Source organism: Schistocerca americana, chromosome 7 (assembly GCF_021461395.2).
Source record: "Schistocerca americana isolate TAMUIC-IGC-003095 chromosome 7, iqSchAmer2.1, whole genome shotgun sequence".
NCBI classification, from domain to species: Eukaryota; Metazoa; Arthropoda; class Insecta; order Orthoptera; family Acrididae; genus Schistocerca; species Schistocerca americana.
In genome coordinates this window covers 68878770-68901315 of record NC_060125.1, presented here as the reverse complement: position 1 = coordinate 68901315, position 22546 = coordinate 68878770, and the positions used below count along the sequence as shown (strand labels likewise).

Genomic DNA, 22546 nt, shown 5'->3' with positions numbered 1-22546 from the left:
ATGTGTATGAGAAATCGGTTGGAAATTTTCCTCATGTCAGCACGTTGTGGGTGTCACCATCGGCGCTAGCCTTGTGTGAATGCTCTGAAAAGCTAATCATTTGCATATCGCAGCATCTTCTTTCTGTCGGTTAAATTTCGCGTTTGTAGCACATCATCTTCGTGGTGTACCAATTTTAATGGCCAGTAGTGTACTTGAGACGGTGTCCGGACCTGGGCGGTAGCGGTAAAAATGGCGCCCAACATGTGGGGCTGGAACTAAACAACTATTGCTGTTCAGTATACAACTTACAAGTCAGAAATACTGCTGTAGTGAATACAATATCTACTGAAAAATTAATAATACCAGATTATGTCTATGTATGTTTAATTACAATTTTGTAAAGTGTGTAAGTCTGTAAATGTTCTGTTCCATGTACTTGTAATAACTACAATCCATTACTGAGACGGAAAATAAATAACCGGAGCTGCTGAACTGGGATAGACTCCAGCCGCCATAATATTATTGTACAAAATAGTCGTCACAACCCTGATGTGGTTCGACGAGTAACAGAGATTGCTTACCATGGTAAGATGCAATTGCATGAGCTCCCAAGTTCTGTATTAGAATCATTATAAAAATGGGGGCATGCACAGTGCTTACTCATTAAATAAAGTGTGACATTCAGTACTTTGATTAGTGCAACCGGCTACCTAAGTTTAAGAAAGGTGTGTGATTACAGTGCTAAAGTTCAAGTATGGCAACATTCTTTCAATTGACATAGGTATTTTGTGTGATAAGCTACACAATCAGCTGTGTCACTACAGATCAGTTAAAAGTTACATTGAACAGTAATTTTAATTTTTCTTGTCAAGGTGCTACAACTGAGTTTTTCGCTGTGAGTTGGTGAGGATATAGTGTATTATTGTATGTACAGTGTATTTGTTTGTGTTAGGATAAGTGGTGTATTTTTGTGTTTTTCGTGTCTTTTGGGGTTAACAGTGTTAACACAAGCATGGTTAAGACCCGCAAAGACAGAGAATTAGGCATGAACGACACAACAGAGATTGATGACGAATTTGTTTCACCAATCCACAAAGTGGAAACTGAACAGAGTAATGTAGGGGAAGTATTGCCTGCTGCTAGCAGTCAACAGCTGGAACAACAGACAGGCGTCAGCTCAGCTGACGACTCAAACAAAACAACATCAGTTGCCGACACAGCTGATGTGCTGCCTCGGTCAGCAACGACGAATGATTTTCTAGCCGTGGTGCTGGCAAATATCGAGTTGAGAGAACGGGAAAGAGAGAAGCGCGAAAAAGAGGAACGTTTAGAAAGAGAGAAACTTGAAACAAAGGAGCGTCTCGAAATACAAAAGGCTCTAATAGCTCAAGTGAAGAGTATATGCGACGTAGAGCGTGCGGAAAATGAAAAATCGACAATTAATCAAGTTAAAACTACAGTAACCGCAGAACGCATAGAGAGGGGGGAAAGAGAAAAAGCAGAACGCTTGGAAAGGGAAAGGAAAGGAGTGGAACGTGATGAACGTTTAGCCGGTCGACTAAACCACATTTTAGACGAACGAGGTAAAGTCATCGTCTCACATCTTAAGGGAGAAATAGATGGTCTGTGGGAAGAAGTTCCTGGATTGGTGGGACAAAGCAAAGATATTCCAACGAAAGTACAGAAACTTGACGAGAAGATATCCGAACTCGACAGATCGTAACAAGCGCTGGAGGGTCAGATGAAATCGCTAGCTAAAAATCTAGATCAAATAGCTGACAGTGTAGAAACACAAATAGAACAAGAAAAAACGAGTGCGTTGCAGAGATTAAATATAGGTATTGAATGTGAGAGCCAGGACTCGAACACGCACTTAAGCCCTGAACTAAGTGGGATACAGCAGCGCACTACCACTTCAGAAAGTGCTCGTAGGGAACACGATAGCCCACCACACATTAGGACCCGGTACGCAAACGTATGTGTGGATATGTCAAACGGTGAGCGGTTGGCTTGCGATAATGCCAAGCAATATAGCCCGTGCAGTTATGGGAGTGTTGTTGGTGCGACAGATGTGGATTCAGTGCCAACTGTCGCACAAGTAAAACATGAAGAATCGCTGATTAAGCACAGGCAATTCCAAATATTCACTGTGTGGTGTCACGGCCAGACACCACATTTGCTAAGTGTTAGCCTTTAAATCGGCCGCGGTCCGTTAGTAGATGTCGGACCCGCGTGTCGCCACTATCAGTGATTGCAGACCGGGCGCCGCCACACGGCAGGTCTAATCTAGAGACTACCTAGCACTCGCCCCAGTTGTACAGCCGACTTTGCTAGCGATGGTTCACTGTCTACATACGCTCTCATTTGCCGAGACGACAGTTTAGCATAGCCTTCAGCTACGTCATTTGCTACGACCTAACAAGGCGCCATATTCAGTTACTATGTATACTGAACTGATAATATTGTGAATCATGTACCGTCAAGAGCGACGTTCATCATTCATGGATTAAAGTTAAGTATCAAACTAATTACATCCGCTTTCTGAATTCTAATTCCTTGTCATGCTCCAGACCTCACGTCAGTATAGTTCTTCCCTCCTTACGCCAGCCTGCGTGAGCTAAAACGAGTGCATTCCGGCCTCCTCTAGTAACACGGTGTTGGCTCTTCTGCCAACACAACACAATGACTAACGAAAATCTGTCCACCCAGTAACATTTATCGAGAGTTTTAGAATAGTTCTACCTCTTTCGTGGACGGAGAGACAGAAAATACAATTTATGATCTCTCTTACAAACGGAGATGCAGTTCTCTGGGCAATAGAGGCTGCAGAGAATTGTCAGGTATACTCCGACTCTGAGAAGATGTTATTAACTCGCTTCTGGTCATTATGTGTGCAAGAACGACTCAGAAAACAGGTGTATAGCCCCTAGCCCTTCAATCCCCAGGAACAGCAATTTTCGAAAATACTTTGAAACATACACTACTGGCCATTAAAATTGCTACACCACGAAGATGACGTGCTACAGACGCGAAATTTAACTGAAAGGAAGAAGATGCTGTGATATGCAAATAATTAGCTTTTCAGGGCTTTCACACAAGGTTGGCGCCGGTGGCGACACCTACAACGTACTGACATGAGGAAAGTTTCCAACCGATTTCTCATACACAAACAGCAGTTGACCGGCGTTGCCTGGTGAAACGTTGTTGTGATGCCTCGTGTAAGGAGGACAAATGCGTACAATCACGTTTCCGACTTTGATAAAGGTCGAATCGTAGCCTATCGCGATTGTGGTTTATCGTATCGGGACATTGCTGCTCGCGTTGGTCGATATCCAATTACTGTTAGCAGAATATGGAATCGATGTGTTCAGGAGGGTAATACGGAACGCCGGGCTGGATCCCAATGGCCTCGTATCACTAGCAGTCGAGATGACAGGCATATTATCCGCATGGCTGTAACGGATGGTGCAGGCACGTCTCGATCCCTGAGTCAACAGATGGGGACGTTTGCAAGACAACAACCATCGGCACGAACAGTTCGACGTTTGCAGCAGCATGGACTATCAGCTCGGAGACCATTGCTGCGGTTACCCTTGACGCTGCATCACAGGCAGGAGCGCCTGCGATGGTGTACTAAACGACGAACCTGTGTGCACAAATGGCAAAACGTCATTTTTTCGGATGAATCCAGATTCTGTTTATAGCATCATGTTGGCCGCATCCGTGTTTGGCGACATCGCGGTGAACGCACTCTTTAAGCGTGTATTCGTCATCGTCATACTGGCATATCACCCGGCGTAATGGTAAGGGGTGCCATTGGTTACACGTTTCGGTCACCTCTTGTTCGCATTGACGGCACTTTGAACCGTTGACATTACATACCAGATGTGTTACGACCCGTGGCTCTACCCTTCATTCGGTTGCAAAACCCTACATTTCAGCAGGATAATGAAAGACCGCATGTTGAAGGTCCTTTACGGGCCTTTCTGGATACAGAAAATGTTCGACTGCTGCCCTGGCCAGCACATTCTCCAGATCTCTCACCGATTGAAAACGTCTGGTCAATGTTGGCCCAGCAACTGGCTCAGCACAATACGCCAGTCACTACTCTTGATGAACTGTGGTATCTTGTTGAAGCTGCATGGGCAGCTGTACCTGCACACGCCTTCTGTTTGACTCAATTCCCAGGCGTATCAAGGCCGTTATTACGAGCAGAGGTGGTTGTTCTGTGTATTGATTTCTCAGGATCTATGCACCCAAAGTGCGTGAAAATGTAATCACATGTCAGTTCTAGTATAACATATTTGTCAAATGAATACCCGTTTATCATCTGTGTTGTGGATTGGCAAGAGAGCCAACCCACTATGAGAGGAAGCCGAAAGGCACGCGTTTTAGCTCACGCAGGCTGGCGTGAGGTCTGGAACAGGACAAGGAAGTTAGACTTTAGCAAAAAAGGACGTAGCTGTTGGAATACTTAACTTTAATCCGTAAATGGTGAACATCGCTCTTGACGGTACATGTTTTACAGCATCAATAGTAACTGCTCATGGCGCTTTGCTAGGTCGTAGCGAATGACGTAGCTGAAGGCTATGCTAACTATCGTCTCGGCAAATGAGAGCGTAATTTGATAGTGAACCATCGCTAGCAAAGTCGGCTGTACAACTGGGGCGAGTGCTAGGAAGTCTCTCTAGACCAGCCGTGTGGCGGCGCTTGGTCTGCAATCACTGATAGTGGCGACACGCGGGTCCGACGTATACTAACGGACCGCGGCCGATTTAAAGGCTACCACCTAGCAAGTGTGGTGTCTGGCGGTGACACCACAATCTGCATTTCATCTTGGTGTAGCAATTTTAATGGCCAGTAGTGTATTCAAACAAGACACGATACTGGGACGAACCCATACTTCCGAGAGATGTACTGCGTATATTAAAGGGCAAGTTACCAATTTCAATTAGGGAAAAGCTTGTGCAATATACGGACCCGAACAATTGATGGCCACCATAGATTCGTTGGATTTAATACAATAAGACGCCAGGCAAAACCAATTTGGCAACGGTGGAATATGATCGAACAGTAATAACAATAAGCAAAGGAATCCGAATTGAAACAGTCCCATAAAAGGTGGACAGAACAGAGAAAGCGATTACCACGCCGACCGCAGTAGCAACAAACAGAATAGTCACAGTGGTTCGGCTGGCTACTTACTACTTCCATTGTACAATGGAAGTAGTAAACGTTCCCCGAATAAAAGCTCAAACGGAAATACTAATAGGAACGCAGGAAGTCTTAACACTTCTTTTGCTAACAAACATATGCGACTGCAGATGAACAGCGGCACAAACCTGGCCCTGCAAATTGACAGACACGGCACGTGCCAGTGAATAACATAAATATTATACCAATGCCGCCGCCATCTAAGCAGCAGCACTGGACACCGCAACCGCAATATCTGCCAAAACAGCAACAACAAAAACAAAATGAAACACTATGCATTGTGGAAGTGGTTGAAGAGCCGCAACCCGGATGTTCGGGGGCGGTACGCTACAGCCGACCTATGTAGGCCTTCCACCTAGGGTCGGTATTTCACAGGGCGAAGGCAGGCAAAGCGTGCAAACGTACATGTTCAGATATAACGAAGGTGAAAATTTCAGGTAGGAATTAATTGCAAAACCGAGACAGACACAGCAACGAAAGGTTGAGTTAGTACAGGCTGCCTTTAAGGCTCAGATAAACGGAATACATGTATCTGTCATTACTGATATAGGTGCAAGTGCCTCAGTTATGGATCATGAATTTCATAAATGCGTAGACCAGGTTAAGAGACAGCCAATTTTACCAGTGCAAAACTGTAAAATTGTTGGGGCCGGATGCAGATCATTAAAAATCAGGTACAGGCCGCCCTGGACTTAGAAGCGACGAAATGCTCATTCTTCGTCGTTGGGGACTTAGCGGTATCCTGTATCCTAGGTTTGGATACGTTGCGTGAGAGGAACGCAAAGACAGGCCTCTCTCCTGCGACATGCACCTTGAAAAACCACAATGAGGTTACTGAACTGGCACTGATGAAGACTCCTGACACATATAATAATTACCGAAACTGAAACAAAAGATATAAGACAAGGTATTGAACTAAAGGTGCGGAATCGAGTTACCTCGACCGTAAACAAAAGAACTCACTCACCTGCTAAATAAGTACAGTCAAGTATTTTCCGAGAAACTTGGTATGATAATTGGATATTCTTACGACATGCAAATTAAACCGCATGATACGTTTTGCCGCTCCACGTATTCCGTGCCATGGGCTGAAAAGCAAGCCATATCTAAATAGATAATAGAGTGTTCATTGTCGTCCTATAGCAGCCCTCAGCTCACAGCCGCGAAAGCAGATCGAAGTATGCGGTTAGTTTCGGATGACCGAGACATTAGCAAACTCATTATCCCTGTAAGAACCGACCTAAGAAATAGTAGTGTAGGCTTATTAGTTTCAGGTTCATTCTTGTATTTTTCTTGTGTGTATTGTAAATATGTGTCTAAATGTTTATGTATATGTACATTTATGTGTCTGTGTATGAAAGCAGGATGTCTGCATGCATACATGAGAGAGTATGTAAACAATGGCCACAAAAAGTGAACTACTAGTGAGGACAGTGCCCTTAAGTAGTGTAAATTTCATAAAATCACAACGTGAGTCAGGAAATGTTGGCAGTTTGCATGATCCCTAGGTGACTAATGTGCGCCTGCAAATCATAAACCAATATCAAAGGATTTTAAAATAACCATAATGACAGAATTATCAAACATAAGTATTGATATTAAACTTCCAGCACGGTGGAAGGTATAGATCCTTCACACGTTAGATACTTGGGACTAATATGCTCGGATCCTGTTGTCAGAAAGCAAAGTAAACATAGAGAATGAGTCAGTGTTGAGAGCATCTATAATGGTAAAATATACTGAACTAAATAGACCAACTGGTCGAAATTTCTGCATGAGGGGACAGTGGCTACATGAATCATACCGAAATATAATAATAAGGGATGTTCCATGTGTGCTACATAATGTGAAAGTGCTTATAGTGTACTCTTCACGCGTACAATGTACAAACTGTGTGCGAAAAGTGCATCTTAAGTGTTGAACAATCTGGACGCTAAATTAGTGACTTGTAAAAGGTCAAAACATTTTAACAAACAAAAAGACAAATCCACGAACTGTGTAGGTGGAAAAAGCGGTGAGCACAATCACAATAAGGAATATCTGTGATACACAGGAAAGACTGTGAATCTGTAAATAGTATGTAAATTTATGGTCAAAGTCCGTAGCGTGTGGAAATGTCTAAACATTAATGTGAAGTTTCATGTACAAAATTATTATATGCAGGGTACAAAACGGTTGAAATATCATATGCCTAAAGGTGTTGGATGTACTGTCATAGTGTGGAATCCGCATACGGTCGTGAGTAACGTGAAAACACGGAACCTCTGAATGCTTGAAGTGACAGGTGGACCAACAGAAAATCCCTAACGGAACACGACGACTGTATGAACGCTACAGGAAGTAGAAATGCAGTGCGTGTGTGACGGGAGTTGTTGACAAGCTATGAGCTGTGCATTTTATTAAACAATGAGATGATTGAAGCCTAATCCTAAATGTTGTGAAGTGCTGGACTATTGACATCCAAAACAAAGTACATACACAAACAACGAGAAAGTGTCACGTGTGGCCGAAGAGTGACGGGGTCAGGGATTTTCTCTGCCTCGTGATGACTGGGTGTTGTGTGCTGTCCTTAGGTTAGTTAGGTTTAAGTAGTTCTAAGTTCTAGGGGACTGATGACCATAGATGTTAAGTCCCCTAGTGCTCAGAGCCATTTGAACCGAAGAGTGACTGTGAACTAACCAAACCATCTTTTCAGCTTATATGTGATTATTTCTTCATGATAAGGTAGCTGATGCTCGGTGAACCGCTGTTACGACAATGATGAGCAGCTGTCCAGCGTTCAGCGACGTGCGGCAGGAGACGTGTTCCCGATCGTCTGCCCATCGCTCCAGGAACATCGAACAACAGAGTCAACTGACGGTGACCATCGTAATAATTTGTTACAAATATTATGTAAAAATCCGTAACCACAAATTGTTGATATATTATGCAGTATTGACTGCGAGAGACATGAATGAAAATTTTTTGCGCTATATGTATCTCCTAAAAACTACGTTACGTATGTAAAGTGGACGTACATTGAAAGTTGGTGCACGAAAAACGTGAACAAACTCAGTAAAATCAACCTTCCATTAAATATTTTCGTATTGTATGCCCGACAAAGTGATTTCAATATGTAACTTGTAATTATTGTATAAAATTATTTACTGTGAACATGATCGTCTGCAAATCAACTTAATCAAATGATAACATAATTCGCAATCAAGACTCGATAGTAGCGGGAGTGTGAACAGTGTGAAGACTACGGGCGGGATTTTTTTTAACCCGGTTTTTTCCCCGTCGCCCGTAACCCAAATAGGGCAGTAAAGTTGTTGTTTACCGTGATTATTCAATCTTACCAAGCTGTTCTCAATAGTCGCGTGGTGTAAGAGCAGAAATAGAGCAATGCCCATAGTAGAAATAGTTGAGATCTTTTAAAAATGAAAATGTTATTTGTAACAAAACGCATGTAAATTACCAACCACTGTAAAGTGATATATACTGCTTATACACACATATGTGTAAAAAACAAAAGAAGTGACATGTGTCTATAAAAACGTACGTGCGAGGAGTAACATGTGTTATTACAAAGGTAGTATGACTGTTCGCAAACCACAGGTGTTTTTGGCCCATTCATACCAAGGGGCCCTTGTACCGATACGCGGTACAAAATATTAACTCGGAGTCCGAACCTGGACGGTAGTGGTACAAAGAAATACCTAAAGGGCAGACTCTTTTTCTCAACTGAGACAGAACCTTATAGCGCTATTGGCACAATAAAAGTACACCACAGTAATTGCTAGAAATATCGTAATTTGAAACCAGTTATTTACCACAGATGCTTCCACAGTAATTTCTCGGACGTAAATCTTATTCCCGGTATAACAAATCAATTCAGATCTGTTCTGTAGCGAAACACCATTTGAATATCTTTCATCCACTTCAAAGAAATTTCCGTACAGAATTGCAGAAAATAATCTTCTGAACAGTGGGAAAAATCAGATTTCAACCGAGGTGAAGAAAAGAGATAAATCATGTGAAATGACATTACAACCAATTGTGAAATAAAAATGTAATCTAAATTCCTTCCTCTATAAAAACAAGTTCGTACTCAGAAAATAAACACAAAGAAGCCAGTTTAAATATACCTTACTTAACCAGTATTTGACCGAAGGGAAGGACAAACTTATTGGCTGCAGCCACTATATATTCTGGATAAACGTCACCGTTGATGTAAGACAATATCGCTTCAAATTCTTGAGATCCCACAAAACTAAACTGGCCCTACATACTACGATTTTTGTTGATATGAAGGGAGAATCTACTTAGTCCAGTCCTGATATCATCAACGTCTTCTCGAAGATTCTCCAACTGATAGGTAGATGTCATTTTATTCTGATTTGGAATGTGTAGATAAATCATCTGTATGGGGTGTTCCAGACATGTTGTGACAAACTTGGGGGAGCTGTAGAGTGTCTTGAAGAACAAATCAAGTGTGGGAACCCAAGTCTGAAAACGCCATCCAACGATGCTCCAGAGCATCGAAGCTATAAAAGTCTGTGCCTCGCACTAAGCTACTCCTTCGCCATCGAACGTGACTTTGTACGCTGACGGACCATACGCAGAACGTCTTGCAATGTTGTTTGTTATTCAGTGATCGCTAGTGGTTGCCACGATCGCCAGTGCAGAAGATGGAACTAGGTGGTGGTTAGACAAGCCTTGACTGCTATAAATGTGATGCTGACAAACAGAAGACGAACAAAGCGAAAACGAGCATAAATAGAGCAACGAGAGTACCGTTCAATGACCGGCATCCAAACGGAAGGTAACAGAGAGAAGGCTGAAATACTGAATTCAGTCTTCCGAAACTGTTTCACTACAGAAGATCGTAACACGATCCCTGCTTTCAGTCATCTACGAACGTCCAGTTGCTAACACTGAGATAACCGACCGCGAATAGAAAAGTGACTTCTAGTGGAAGGCGTCTGAACCAGATGAGATACCAAACAGATTCTACAGAGATTATGCGAAAGAGATTGCTCCCCATCTGACGCCGGCCGCGGTGGTCTAGCGGTTCTAGGCGCTCAGTCCGGAGCCGCGCGACTGCTACGGTCGCAGGTTCGAATCCTGCCTCGGGCATGGATGTGTGTGATGTCCTTAGGTTAGTTAGGTTTAAGTAGTTCTAAGTTCTAGGGGACTGATGACCATAGATGTTATAAAGTCCCATAGTGCTCAGAGCCATTTGAACCATTTGAACCCCATCTGACAGCAGATAATCCTATATCACTGGAGCAACGAAATCTACATCGACTTGAAAAAAGGGCAGGTCTTTCCCGTTTTCAAGAAATGCAAATAGTTATGGGTCTATATCGTTGACGTCAGTCTGTTGTAGTATTATGAAATATATTTTATGTTACAGCGTTTCTGGTGAACGAAAATCTCCTATGTAAAGATCAACATGGGGTCGGGGAACAGAGATCTCCATTACTATACATCTACGCTATTGATGACAAATTGCTGAAAACGGTAAACACCGTAAAATACACTACTGGCCATTAGAGTTGCTACACCACGAAGTTGACGTGCTACAGATGCGAAATTTAACCGACAGGAAGAAGATGATGTGATATGCAAATGATTAGCTTTTCAGAGCATTCACACAAGGTTGACGCCGGAGGCGACACCTACAACGTGCTGACATGAGGAAAGCTTCCAATCGATTTCTCATACACAAACAGCAGTTGACCGCGTTGCCTGGTGAAACGTTGTTGTGATGCCTCGTGTAAGGAGGACAAATGCGTACCATCACGTTTCCGACTTTGATAAAGGTCGGATTGTAGCCTATCGCGATTGCGGATTATCGTATCGCGACGTTGCTGCTCGCGTTGGTCGAGATCCAATGACTGTGAAACGTCCCCTTAGAAAAATTATACAGGACTGTCCTTAAACTGACATACAATATTTTTAGCGCAACGCAATCTGACTTTCAAAAAATCCTTACGAAAGAATGGCCCTGACTAACATTAACCTATGCGTTTCACAAATCGCTTACATCACAAAAATCTTGGTTACTCGAACTACTGCAATACAGCTGGCGCCACTACTGCCAGCTAAATAAAAGATTCAAACTATGGAAGGCACTAACTACTGATAGGGATAGTTAGCAAATGAAAGATATTAATAGAGAACAAACAATGTATTTACCTTAATATCATCAAAAGTCATAATATATATAGGAGATCATGACAGTCTTACAAAATCAAAACTCCGCCATCTCTCTCCCCACATCCACCACTGCTGGCGGCTCACCTCCAACTGCGCAACGCTACCCGCTGTTCACATCCAGCTGCCGCTGCCCAACACTACAATGGCAGACAACAATGCAAACTAGCCACAGATTGCACACAGCACAGCCAGTGATTCCTACACAGAGCGCTACGTGGCGTTACCAATAAGAAAACATAAACATCCTACTTACATAGCCCCCATGCTCCACACAAAAAATTTTACAAATTGTTTTGGGCAGTGGCCAATAATGATTTGATAAAATTTTTCATAATTACAATAACAAAGATATCAAATGCACACACTTATTGATACAATGTTGGTCAAAAGCTAAAATTTTCTCACAGTCCATAAAGACAGTCCTGATCATTCATCACAGTAAAACTGCCGTTTCTTTTCTCAAAGTCTGAGCAGTAAAAGACAATGCACACAGAAGTAGTGGATTTCCATGCTGTCTTGAAGAAGTAGTGTTGTCCTTCCAATGGAAAGACAGTGCTGACTCTTGACATGCAGGCAGGTAATGGGTCACAACAGAGCAAACCCACAGCAGAGTCAGTCGAAATTTTGAAGAGTATTGGTAGGTAGGTCATCACAGAGCAGGCCCACTGTAGTCCTGGTAAAGATTACGGTATGGTGGGCCACCAGAGGTGCAGACCCACTGCAGTCCTTGTAGAAATAATGGTACTGGTGAGTCAGCAAAGGTGTAGACCCAGTGTAGTCCTTGTAGAAATAATGGTATTGGTGGGTCATCAAAGATGCAAACCCACTGTAGTCCATGTAGAGACGGCCAGCAGCCATCTGTTGCGACTGTGCAGGTGCACAATCACCATCGAAGAGTCTTGCAGAGAATATAGCAAGTCCTTAGAACCAGCAATGCTGTTATCCAGTCTCTTGCTGAATCATTAACACACGTGCAAACACTATCAGTCCCTACTTCTCACATATTGTCCATATACTATGACCAACAGAAACGTGTGCAGTGAAATGTAACTTACAAGTTGCTTAATTTGATGAACTGGTGTCAGTTACAATTTTATAACATGAGAATACAATAACAAAGGTACAAAATACATCATTAAAGAACATAACAATACAGATAACATTTGTAGTACAGGCTTTACAAAAGAATCGAACTAACATATACATCAGTGTTACAGGAATTATGACATAAGTAAATACATAAAAGATCAGAATAACTTTTGAAACATCACCGTTACACATGAGCATTAAAACAAAATAGAATAAATAATGTCTAAACATCTTTACAAAGAAAATAACATATTATTAGAAAAATTCCACAACATAACTCTTATTAGCTAAACACATTAAGACAGGAAAAACACAAATTCACATAGTGTAATAACACATAGCGGAATAATAGAAAAGGAAAGACAGGGTTCGTTTTCAGTGGAACATTTGGTACTGCAGTCCAACCCAAAACTTCATTCCATAGATCTTCTCTCTTATTTCAACATTTGTTTCCACCAAAAAAATCCTATCCAAGCATGCTTTCTGTATTTATATGTTCACATATTTCTTACCTCATTGTTTATTTCCGGTTATCTTACCTCATCATTTATTTCCAAGAAAATCCTACCTAAACCTGCTCTCCATAAACCCTACTTTTTTGTTCATCATTATTCCCAAAAAGTCCTATCTATACCTCTTTTCTGTATTCTAACCATATTTCTTTCAAAATTATTATGGCTCATTATACAATACTCATTTTGGCCCAAATCGTTTTCATATAACTTCTCAATGCATTTCTTCCAATTTATCACAACTCGTTCTCACATATAACCTACCCCATCTTAAGCTAACTTAAATGTACTGAGCTCAGATGCTAAACTAAGGGACGAGGCAATGCAGCAGCACAAAACAATTAACACAAACAGCAATGACAAATTATTCAAATTCGCAAAGCAAGCAGCAATATTACAATTAATATAAGACAATGAGCAGCAAACAAGAAAAATAAATCAGTAGTAAAATGGCTTAACAGAGTAATACAAAGTCAAATTCAGTAACATTATGCCTGGCAAACAGCAGCAGCAAATGCTATAACTAATACCTAAGCATGGCAAAGATCAAGCAGAAAAAATATTACACTAAAGACAACAATGCAGATAAGGGAAATGTTTATTCACATCTTAATATCTATATCATTAAAGTGGTGTACCACAACTATTTCTACAAAAGAAATTACCAAGTACTTGAAAAGAAAATTATATATGCAATTACTGTTATTAGTCCCTTCTTATTGTTCTTTCCATTCCAAGAGCTCCTTTTTCAAAGAATGTGTATCATAAAATAATTATTTAATAGATCTGTTGACAGAAAGTATTTGTAGTGTCGGCAGACTTGCCAACACTACGTACACTAATAGAAAGAGGCGGCCAAGATGCACGCGCTAACTCACGCAGGGTGGCGTGAGGTCTGAAACAGGATACGTAATGAATGCTAGAAAGAAAAGTACGTAGCTGCTGGAATACTTAACTTTAATCCATCATTTGTATACAGCGTTCTTGATGATACAAGTGAGACTCTCTCTAGATAAATGCAATGTAATGCTAATGGCGCCTTGCTAGGTCGTAGCCATGGGCTTAGCTGAAGGCTATTCTAACTAGCTGCTCTGCAAATGAGCGAGTCTTCTTCCGTGTAGTCGCTAGCAAAGTCGTCCGTCCAACTGAGGCGAGTGCTAGTACGTCTCTCTAGACCTGCCGTGTGGTGGCGCTCGGTCTGCTATCACTGAAAGTGGCGACACGCGGGTCCGACATGTACTAATGGACCACGGCCGATTTAAAGCTACCACCTAGCAAGTGTGGTGTCTGGCGGTGACACCACTGTATTCACATTAGCAAATGCATTTAATTTTATTTTACAAAAGCAATGATGCAACACACCTGGAAAACAGATATCAAATAAAATAAGCAACTATGTACAAAGTGAAGCATAAAAATATCATTCAGTAGTCATGAAGCATTTCATAAGTTAGTAGAAATGCTCTCAATTCTAATAGATAGACACTTGTCCTAATCAGGTGTGCAGATGTAAGAATGTTTCCAAGTAATGAGCATGTCGTATTTGCGGTGCTTTCTACAAAGGAATGTCAATAGTGAGGATAATGGCCTCCCTTTTTTTCTACCACCTAATGGCTTTTTCTCAAGGCGGCTGGCACACCTGGCCGCTCACAACGCATTACGTCACGGTCACTTACCTTTCTTACCGAAATATTTGCGACAGCAGTTTTCGCTACAGTGACAGTCTCATATAAAAATTTCACAGGTCGAAAATTTGCATTACAAATGTATAGAAACAAAATCCTGTAAATATAACAGCGTCCAAAAAATTTTCGCCAGCATTGTGATACATTCACGCATATACACACACATTTCATAACTCTTAAAGTACGATTCTTGGTTTCCAACAACCTTTTTCACAAACCAGAGTCCCTAACCACTACTCATTATTCCTTACCTTATTCGTCGACACTTCTTCAATATTTCATCATAACATACGTATCATAATCAAATAACTCATATAGCATCAGCTTACTGATCATAAACACACCGCAGCAGCATAATACACATAGTCATCGTAATAATAACATCATAACACCTCAGTCAACTCTCAAAATCGTCGTAGCTTCCTCCAATAATTTCAAAACCTAAAAAAATTCTCTGCTCATGTCAAAAGTGTCATCTGCCTCAAACGCACTTTAAAAATCATAATCCCATACCAAATACATCATTCAAAGCTCTCATAGTATCACAATGGTTCCGAAAAATATGAGCATTTCACAAAGTACAGACAAAATACAGTTTCATAAGTGTGAAGTTATCCAACTGTGTAATTACGTAAACATCTGTCACTGATGTAGTAAAAAAAGTTTCTTTCTCTGTTAAATGATCAGATAGCTGTGTAATTCTGTGTTAGAGAAATATGGTACCGATGTGTAAAGTTGTATAAGCAAATACCATATTAGCTAGGGCTCCTTGTGCTTGCCAAACACATGATACACAAAGTAAGTGTGTACCCCCCTGAGGATTAATGTAATTATACCCTCAGGTGTTACAGATTACAACAATGGAATGAAATGTATTACGGACAATCTTTGTATTTCAAAAATCTTGAAAAATAAATGGTTTAAGTACAAAATTGATCACTCAAATGTGTGTCCTGTAGCGCTAAATGTGCGTCTTGCTGTAAGATAATTCTGTGGAAGTGTCGTAGTTATCGTCCTCTGTAAGCAAAGTTCTGCTGAAGTCAATGTACTTACCTCCTCATAAACGAAAGTGAAATGCTTTGCGAATAGATATCGTAGTTATCATGTTTATTGGCGTGATGAAGAAAGTACTGCACAGTAACGTATTGTTGTGCCACGAAAAAGGCTGTCTCATTGTTGCTATACCACAAAAGTTACTACTAAAACATGTTTTACTTTCCAGAAGAATTCAGAAAAACTGTGCAGATATAAAACAGAAACACCGCAAAAGCAACAAGGTAAATTGTGTCACACATTAGTAGCGTCATGATAAAATCGTGTAGCTGTCACATAAACTAACCACTGTCTCATCTGGTATCTCACAGAAAGTACCTTAAATCCAGAATGTATTTTCAAGTAAACCAAAATGTTGCATTAAAATCTCATTAGCAGTACCAGTACATGTTCTAAGTATGTGAGCCTTATAATCGTTACGTAATCGTGCAACTAACAAGCAAGAATGTACAAATACAACACTGTGTTGTCTGTTCACTATAACAATGCAATCGTAATTTCTGTTTAAAAATGTTCCCTAGGTTCTAGACTGGATATTTAACGTCAAACATTGTTGCATGTTAACAGTTTCTTAAGTCTGACAAAGCATACTAGAAATGTGAAGTGAAAAGTTTTATAGCAAAGACTAAGTTAAATAGCAGATTATCTTTCAATAAACGGTTTTACATGTGAAATGTGGTGTAAACCTTTACTCTTCCTAGTGCACAGAGTTTCAACTTCAAATCAATTATCATGTTGTATACATCGGTAAAGAATGCTAAAATTTTTCTCAAGGCTAGCGTCTTATGTTATTCTTCTCGGAGCCAGCGGGCGCACGCGGCTGCCTGCTGTGCAAGTCATTGTCTGTCTCTTTGTTGGCGCGTGCCGTTATTGGGATTAGGTGACCTAACTTCCACAAATTCACTCTGACGAGGAGGCCCTGCCCTGTTTGAATCCCGCCAGTTCTGATGCAATTCAGCTCTGTCGTTACGAATATATCGTCTGTCGTCATGTCGGTAGTTCCTGTAGTTTCTTTCTTGTCTGTTAAGTGGTGGAGAATTTCTCCCTGAATTATCACTGCACGGTGGACCGTTGTGTCTGAAGTTATTCTGTCTCCTGTGATAATAATAGTTCTGGTTGCCATATTGTCTGTATCTATGATTGTCTCTGTTACATTCATTACTACGGAAATGCGATCTATCTCTGTAACTATTACTCTGCCAGTGGTTGTCATATGGGTGGTGTCTGTTTTGTTCACGATTTGTGTTGTGAGAATAGCCTTGTCGTGTCCAGTTATTATTTCTTTCATCGCGGAATTGCGACAGATGTGACCTGTAATTGTTGTGTTCCTGTTTTCGCGTTCCGCGATTGTCAGTGTCAATTTCTAATTCTTGTGAGAGTCCCTGAAAATCTTCAATGTCGTCTTTGCAACGTCCTGCCAAAATAATATGTCGTAAATGTTCAGGCAATTCGATTAAGCAAATGCGGATGAGTTCTGAGGGGCTGTATGGGTTTGACAGGTACTGATTCTTGTGCAACATGTCTTCAAAATATTTCACAAGACTGGAAAATTCAGATTGTTCGAAATGTTTCATCATTATGATGCCATGTTTTACTAGGTCTTGTGTGGTTTGTGACCAATATGCTGAGAGGAAGGCATGGTAAAACTCTCGTTCACTGTGGCAATCGTGAATGACCGATAGCATTCTTACAGCTGGTTCATTCTCTAAGTAGCCACACATAAATTCTAATCTGTGCTCTAATGACCAGTTGGGAGGAAAACAATGAGAGAATTGATGGAGCCACGCTTGTGGATGAATGTCGTTGCCAGAATTCTTAAATGTTTTGAATTTACGTGTAGTAATGAACAGCTTATAGTCAAAGTCATCATGTCGGCGAGTCGCATATCGGTCATTGTTACGTCGTTTCGGCGGTTCCATTTCAAAATTCGGTGCAAATTGCCAATTTCTCTCATAATTTCCGAAATGCGCTGTGTTATTATTTTGTGGCTGTTCCGTATTTCTATGTCCCTCTTCCTGTATTGGGGAGCGAGTGACCTCTGAAATACGTAATTCTTGTATTACCTGTGTCAGCTGATCTTGTACTTCCCGGATTTCTCTTTGGTGTTGAATTTGATTCTGATTTTGTTTGAATTTCCTAATTTGTTTGCACTCTTCTGTGTCATTCAGATTATCATCTACCTTCGTAGATAAATTAGTGACCTGATCCGAAAGTTCGGCTACTTTCTCCGATAGTGAACAGACGTGGCTGTACGATCCGTTACAGCCATGTGCATAAGATGCCTGTCATCTCGACTGCTAGTGTGATACGAGGCCGCTGGGATCCAGCACGGCGTTCCGTATTACCCTCCCGCACCCACCGATTCCATATTCTGCTAACAGTCATTGGATCTCGACCAACGCGAGGATAAACGTCGCGTCGCAATAGGCTACAATCCGACCTTTATCAAAGTCGGAAACGTGATGGTACGCATTTGTCCTCCTTACACGAGGCATCACAACAACGTTTCACCAGGCAACGCGGTCAACTGCTGTTTGTATATGAGAAATGGATTGGAAACCTTCCTCATGTCAGCACGTTGCAGGTGTCGCCACCTGCGTCAACCTTGTGTAAATGCTCTGTGTTGTGAATTGACAAGACAGCCAAGCCACTATGAGATAGCCGAAAGGCACGCGTTAAAGCTCACGCAGGCTGGCGTGAGATCTGGAACAGGTAAAGTAATTATACTAGCAAGAAAAGTACGTAGCTGCTGGAATACTTAACTTTAATCCATAATTGGTGAACATCGGTCTGACAGTACATGCATCACAAGATAAATAGCAATTGATAATGGCGCCTTGCTAGGTCGTTGCAAATGACGTAGCTGAAGGCTATGCTAACTATCGTCTCGGCAAATGAGAGCGTAATTTGTCAGTGAACCATGGCTAGCAAAGTCGGTTGTACAACTGGGGCGAGTGCTAGGAAGTGTCTCTAGACCTGCCGTGTGGCGGCGCTCGGTCTGCAATCACTGATAGTGGCGACACGCGGGTCCGACGTATGCTAACGGACCACGGCCGATTTAAAGGCTACCACCTAGCAAGTGTGGTGTCTGGCGGTGACACCACACTCTGAAAAGCTAATCATTTGCATATCACAGCATCTTCTTCCTGTCGGTTAAATTTCGCATCTGTAGCATGTCATCTTCGTAGTGTAGCAATTTTAATGGCCAGTAGTGTAGAACAGAACCTTAACAACGGAACACCGATACGCTGAGCTGTGTATCTACATCTATATCTACATAAGAGATCTGTTGAAAAAATTCCGGAACTTTGCCCACAAAATTTTTCGCATTTATCTTTTACTTATTGTGCATGGTTTCCTTTGAACTACTCCCCTCTACTATTGATCCACCGCTCTCAACGCCATTTTCACTTGCGGAAGCAGCCTTGTCACACCTCTTGCTGGATCGTGAATTTTCTTTTATCTCTTCTATCGTTCCAAATCTTCGTTCTTCCACCGTGGTTTTCAAATTCGGAAACAGAACCAAGTCCTCAACAGACAAGTCTGGAGAGAATGGAGGATGGGGCAGCACAATAATTTAGTTTTTCGTTTAATCGTCACGCACCAACAGGGATGAATGTGCGGGTGCGTGATGCAAGAGCCGTGAATTGTCTTGACACATTTCAGGCCGTTTCCTTCTCACATTTTCTCGCAGGCTTTGCAACCTCACGGATAGCCAGTCTTCGCTTGGCACACACAATTTCGTTGACGTTCCTGACATGAGGGTCATTGGTAGACGTCAAAGGGCATCGTGGACGAGGCTCATCTTCAGCTTCCGTCTGGCAGTTTTTAAACCATATAAACCATTCGTAGCCCCGAGTACGGCTTAAGCACTTATCACCGTAGGCTTCCAGCATCATTTGGTGTTTCTCTGGGGTTTCACGCAAAATTTAATGCAGGCACGTTGCTTCTGTAACTCTGCCATCTGGAAACTGTGCGACATGAAACTCTAATCAATACAGTGCTGAACAGTAACTAACAGATATACAACAATGAAGCTCCCGGCAGTTACAAATCAGGCACAGCCGTGTGCAGAGATGCCAATAACACTTCGCTCCAACACACCGCTGGCGTGAAATTGCGAATGTTTCGGAATTTTTTGAGCAGACCTCGGCATATTCGGCAAGCCACCGCAGGGCGCGTGGCGGAGGGTACTCTGCACCACTACTAGTTATTCCCTTTCCTGTTCCACTCAAAAACAGAGCGAGGGAAAAACGACTGTCAATATGCCTCTGTATACACCCTAATTTATCGTATCTTCGCGATCCCCACGTGAAACATACATGGCGCAGCAGAATCGTTCTTCATTCGTCTTCAAACGCCTGTTGTCCAATTTTTCTCAATAGCGTTCCTCGGAAAGAGCGTTGCGTTTCCTCCAGAGGGTCCATTTTGAGATCCCGAAGCATCTCCATAACAACTGCGTCTTCCTCGAACCTACCGGTAACAAATCTAGCAGCCAGCCTCTGAACTCCTTCGATGTCTTCCTGCAATCGGACCTGATACCGATCCCAAACACTGGAGCAGTACCCACCAATAGGTCGCACTAGAGTCTTATGTGCGGTCTCCTTCACAGATGAAACATACTTTCCCAAAATTTTCCCAATAAATAGATGTCGACCATCTGCCTTCCCCATCACAATCTTCACACGCTCGTCACACTTCATATAGCTTTGCAACTTTACTCCCAAGTATTTAAGCGACATCACTGCGTCAGAGAGGACACTACTAATGGTGGATTCAATGATTACTTTTTTTCCTATTCATCTTGCATTAATTTACATTTTTCTACGTTTAGAGCTAGATGCCATTCATCACAGCAGCTAGGAATTTCCTCAAAGTAATCTTATGTCCTCCCATAAGTCACCCACACCACGGCATCATCAGCAGACAACCGCAGATTGCTGCTCACCCTGTCCATCAGCTCGTTGATGCATATAGTAACTAACAGCGGTCCTACCACATGTCTCTGGGGCATTACTGACGATACCCTCGTCTCTGATGAACGCCGCCGTCAAGGACAACTTACTGTGTTCTATTACTTAAAAAGTTTTCGAGCAACTAACATGTGCGTGAACCTTTTCCATAAAATACGAACCTTCGTTAACATCGCCACCACATTAGCGGCGGCCAGCTGTCGGACAAGATCCCGCTGTTCAGTGTTAACGTCCATCACGTTTATAGTGTTATCTATGGAAGAACTTACAGTACTTTCCTTGTTGGCAACGACTTAAGAAAAATATAGTATTTAGTCTGTACCTAAGAACAGACGTAATGTCGTTAGATTGATCACAACCTTTCAGCTTGACCTCTCGCACAAAAAAAAAGGGAAAATGGGAATGAGGCTTTTCTGTGCTGACCCGTCGACGAGATCATTAGAGACGGACAAGGGTACACTCTCGAGTGTGGAAGAAACGGTTGCTCGATCTCCAGGGAACTGGCCCAGCATTCGACTATACGCATTTACAAATATTTAAGGTAACCCTAAAGCAGTTGGGCTCGGCACAGATCTGAACCATCGACTTGCCGAGAACGACTCCCTTGTCATATCCGAGGTCTCCGACGCTTCCGCAGCATTTCCTGTGTCACGTGGTTTGTGTACGGAAAAAGTTGATAGTATAAGGATGTTACGAAATACTTGAAGAAGAATAAAGAGTTATTGCTATTGTACTTGTTGGTTGTTTGACTGGTTGATTTGGTGGGGGGCACCAAACAGCACTGTCACTGGTGCCATCGGATTGGGGCAGGATGGGGAAGAAAGTCGGCCGTGCCCTTTCAAAGGAACCAACCAAGAATTTCCCTGAAGCGATTAAGGGAAATCACGGGAAACCGAAAACAAGATGGCCAGAAGCGGGTTTGAAATGTCGTCCTCCCGAATGCGAGTCCAGTATGCTGACTACTGCGCCACCTCTGTCAGTATTGCTATTCTTTATTTAATTTACTTATCTTTTATACGTTTGTTGTGAAAAAACAAATATTTTACTTAAAATTTTGTATTTGTGGGCCTCCACAGCCTCCAAATGCTGGATGATACATTTTATAACGCAGGTAACTGATGGTTCAAATGGCTCTGAGCACTATGGGACTCAACTGCTGTGGTCATCAGTCCCCTAGAACTTAGAACTACTTAAACCTAACTAACCTAAGGACAACACACACATCCATGCCCCAGGCAGGATTCGAACCTGCGACCGTAGCAGTCGCACGGTTCCGGACTGCTCGCCTAGAACCGCGAGACCACCGCGGCCGGCCAGGTAACTGAGCCATGCGCGGCTCGTGTTCATGCCGTATATTGCTTGACATCTTGTCATTGAGGTTATGGCATCTTGTTTCTTATTAGATTTAGTGGCGTCACTAAGTTGCTGGATTGCCCAGCCCGTGAGTGGCAGCAGCAGCGCTTATCGATACGAGTACTGTGGTACTATCTTTGGAGCGACGCTAGTATTTCCGGATCGCGTTGTGTGGAGTGGGGAGTTGCGAATGACATCAGGTCGGTTTGTGGCACAGCAGCTAGCAGGTCCGTGCAGCGCTAGGGCAAGTTGGGGCCGCTGGCGGCGTGCTGCCACTGCCGGATCAAGGAGGGGTAGATGTGAGAGCGACGACTTCGTTGCACACCGAACTCTGGACGTTTAAGTTGAGTGAAGTGTTAACTGCTATTGCAACGTCGACTATTCTGAGATCTCGCCATTGGTTGGCGGATTATTGCTCCCAGGGCCGCTGAGCCTGGCGGCAATGTGTGAAGTGTTTCGAGGTGGTGAAATAATGCAGCCG

At 42.3% G+C, this 22546-nt stretch overlaps 1 protein-coding gene across 1 annotated transcript in view; it reads left to right on the top strand.

Annotated features, from left to right (window-relative positions):
* The first annotated feature begins 994 nt into the window (after nucleotides 1–994).
* LOC124622706 (protein enabled homolog) overlaps nucleotides 995–22546 on the top strand; it is a 54896-nt gene continuing 33344 nt past the window's right edge. The window contains exon 1 of the mRNA XM_047148496.1: nucleotides 995–1701. Within this exon, the coding sequence (XP_047004452.1) occupies nucleotides 995–1701 (707 nt within the window). The remainder of the gene's footprint in view (nucleotides 1702–22546) is intronic.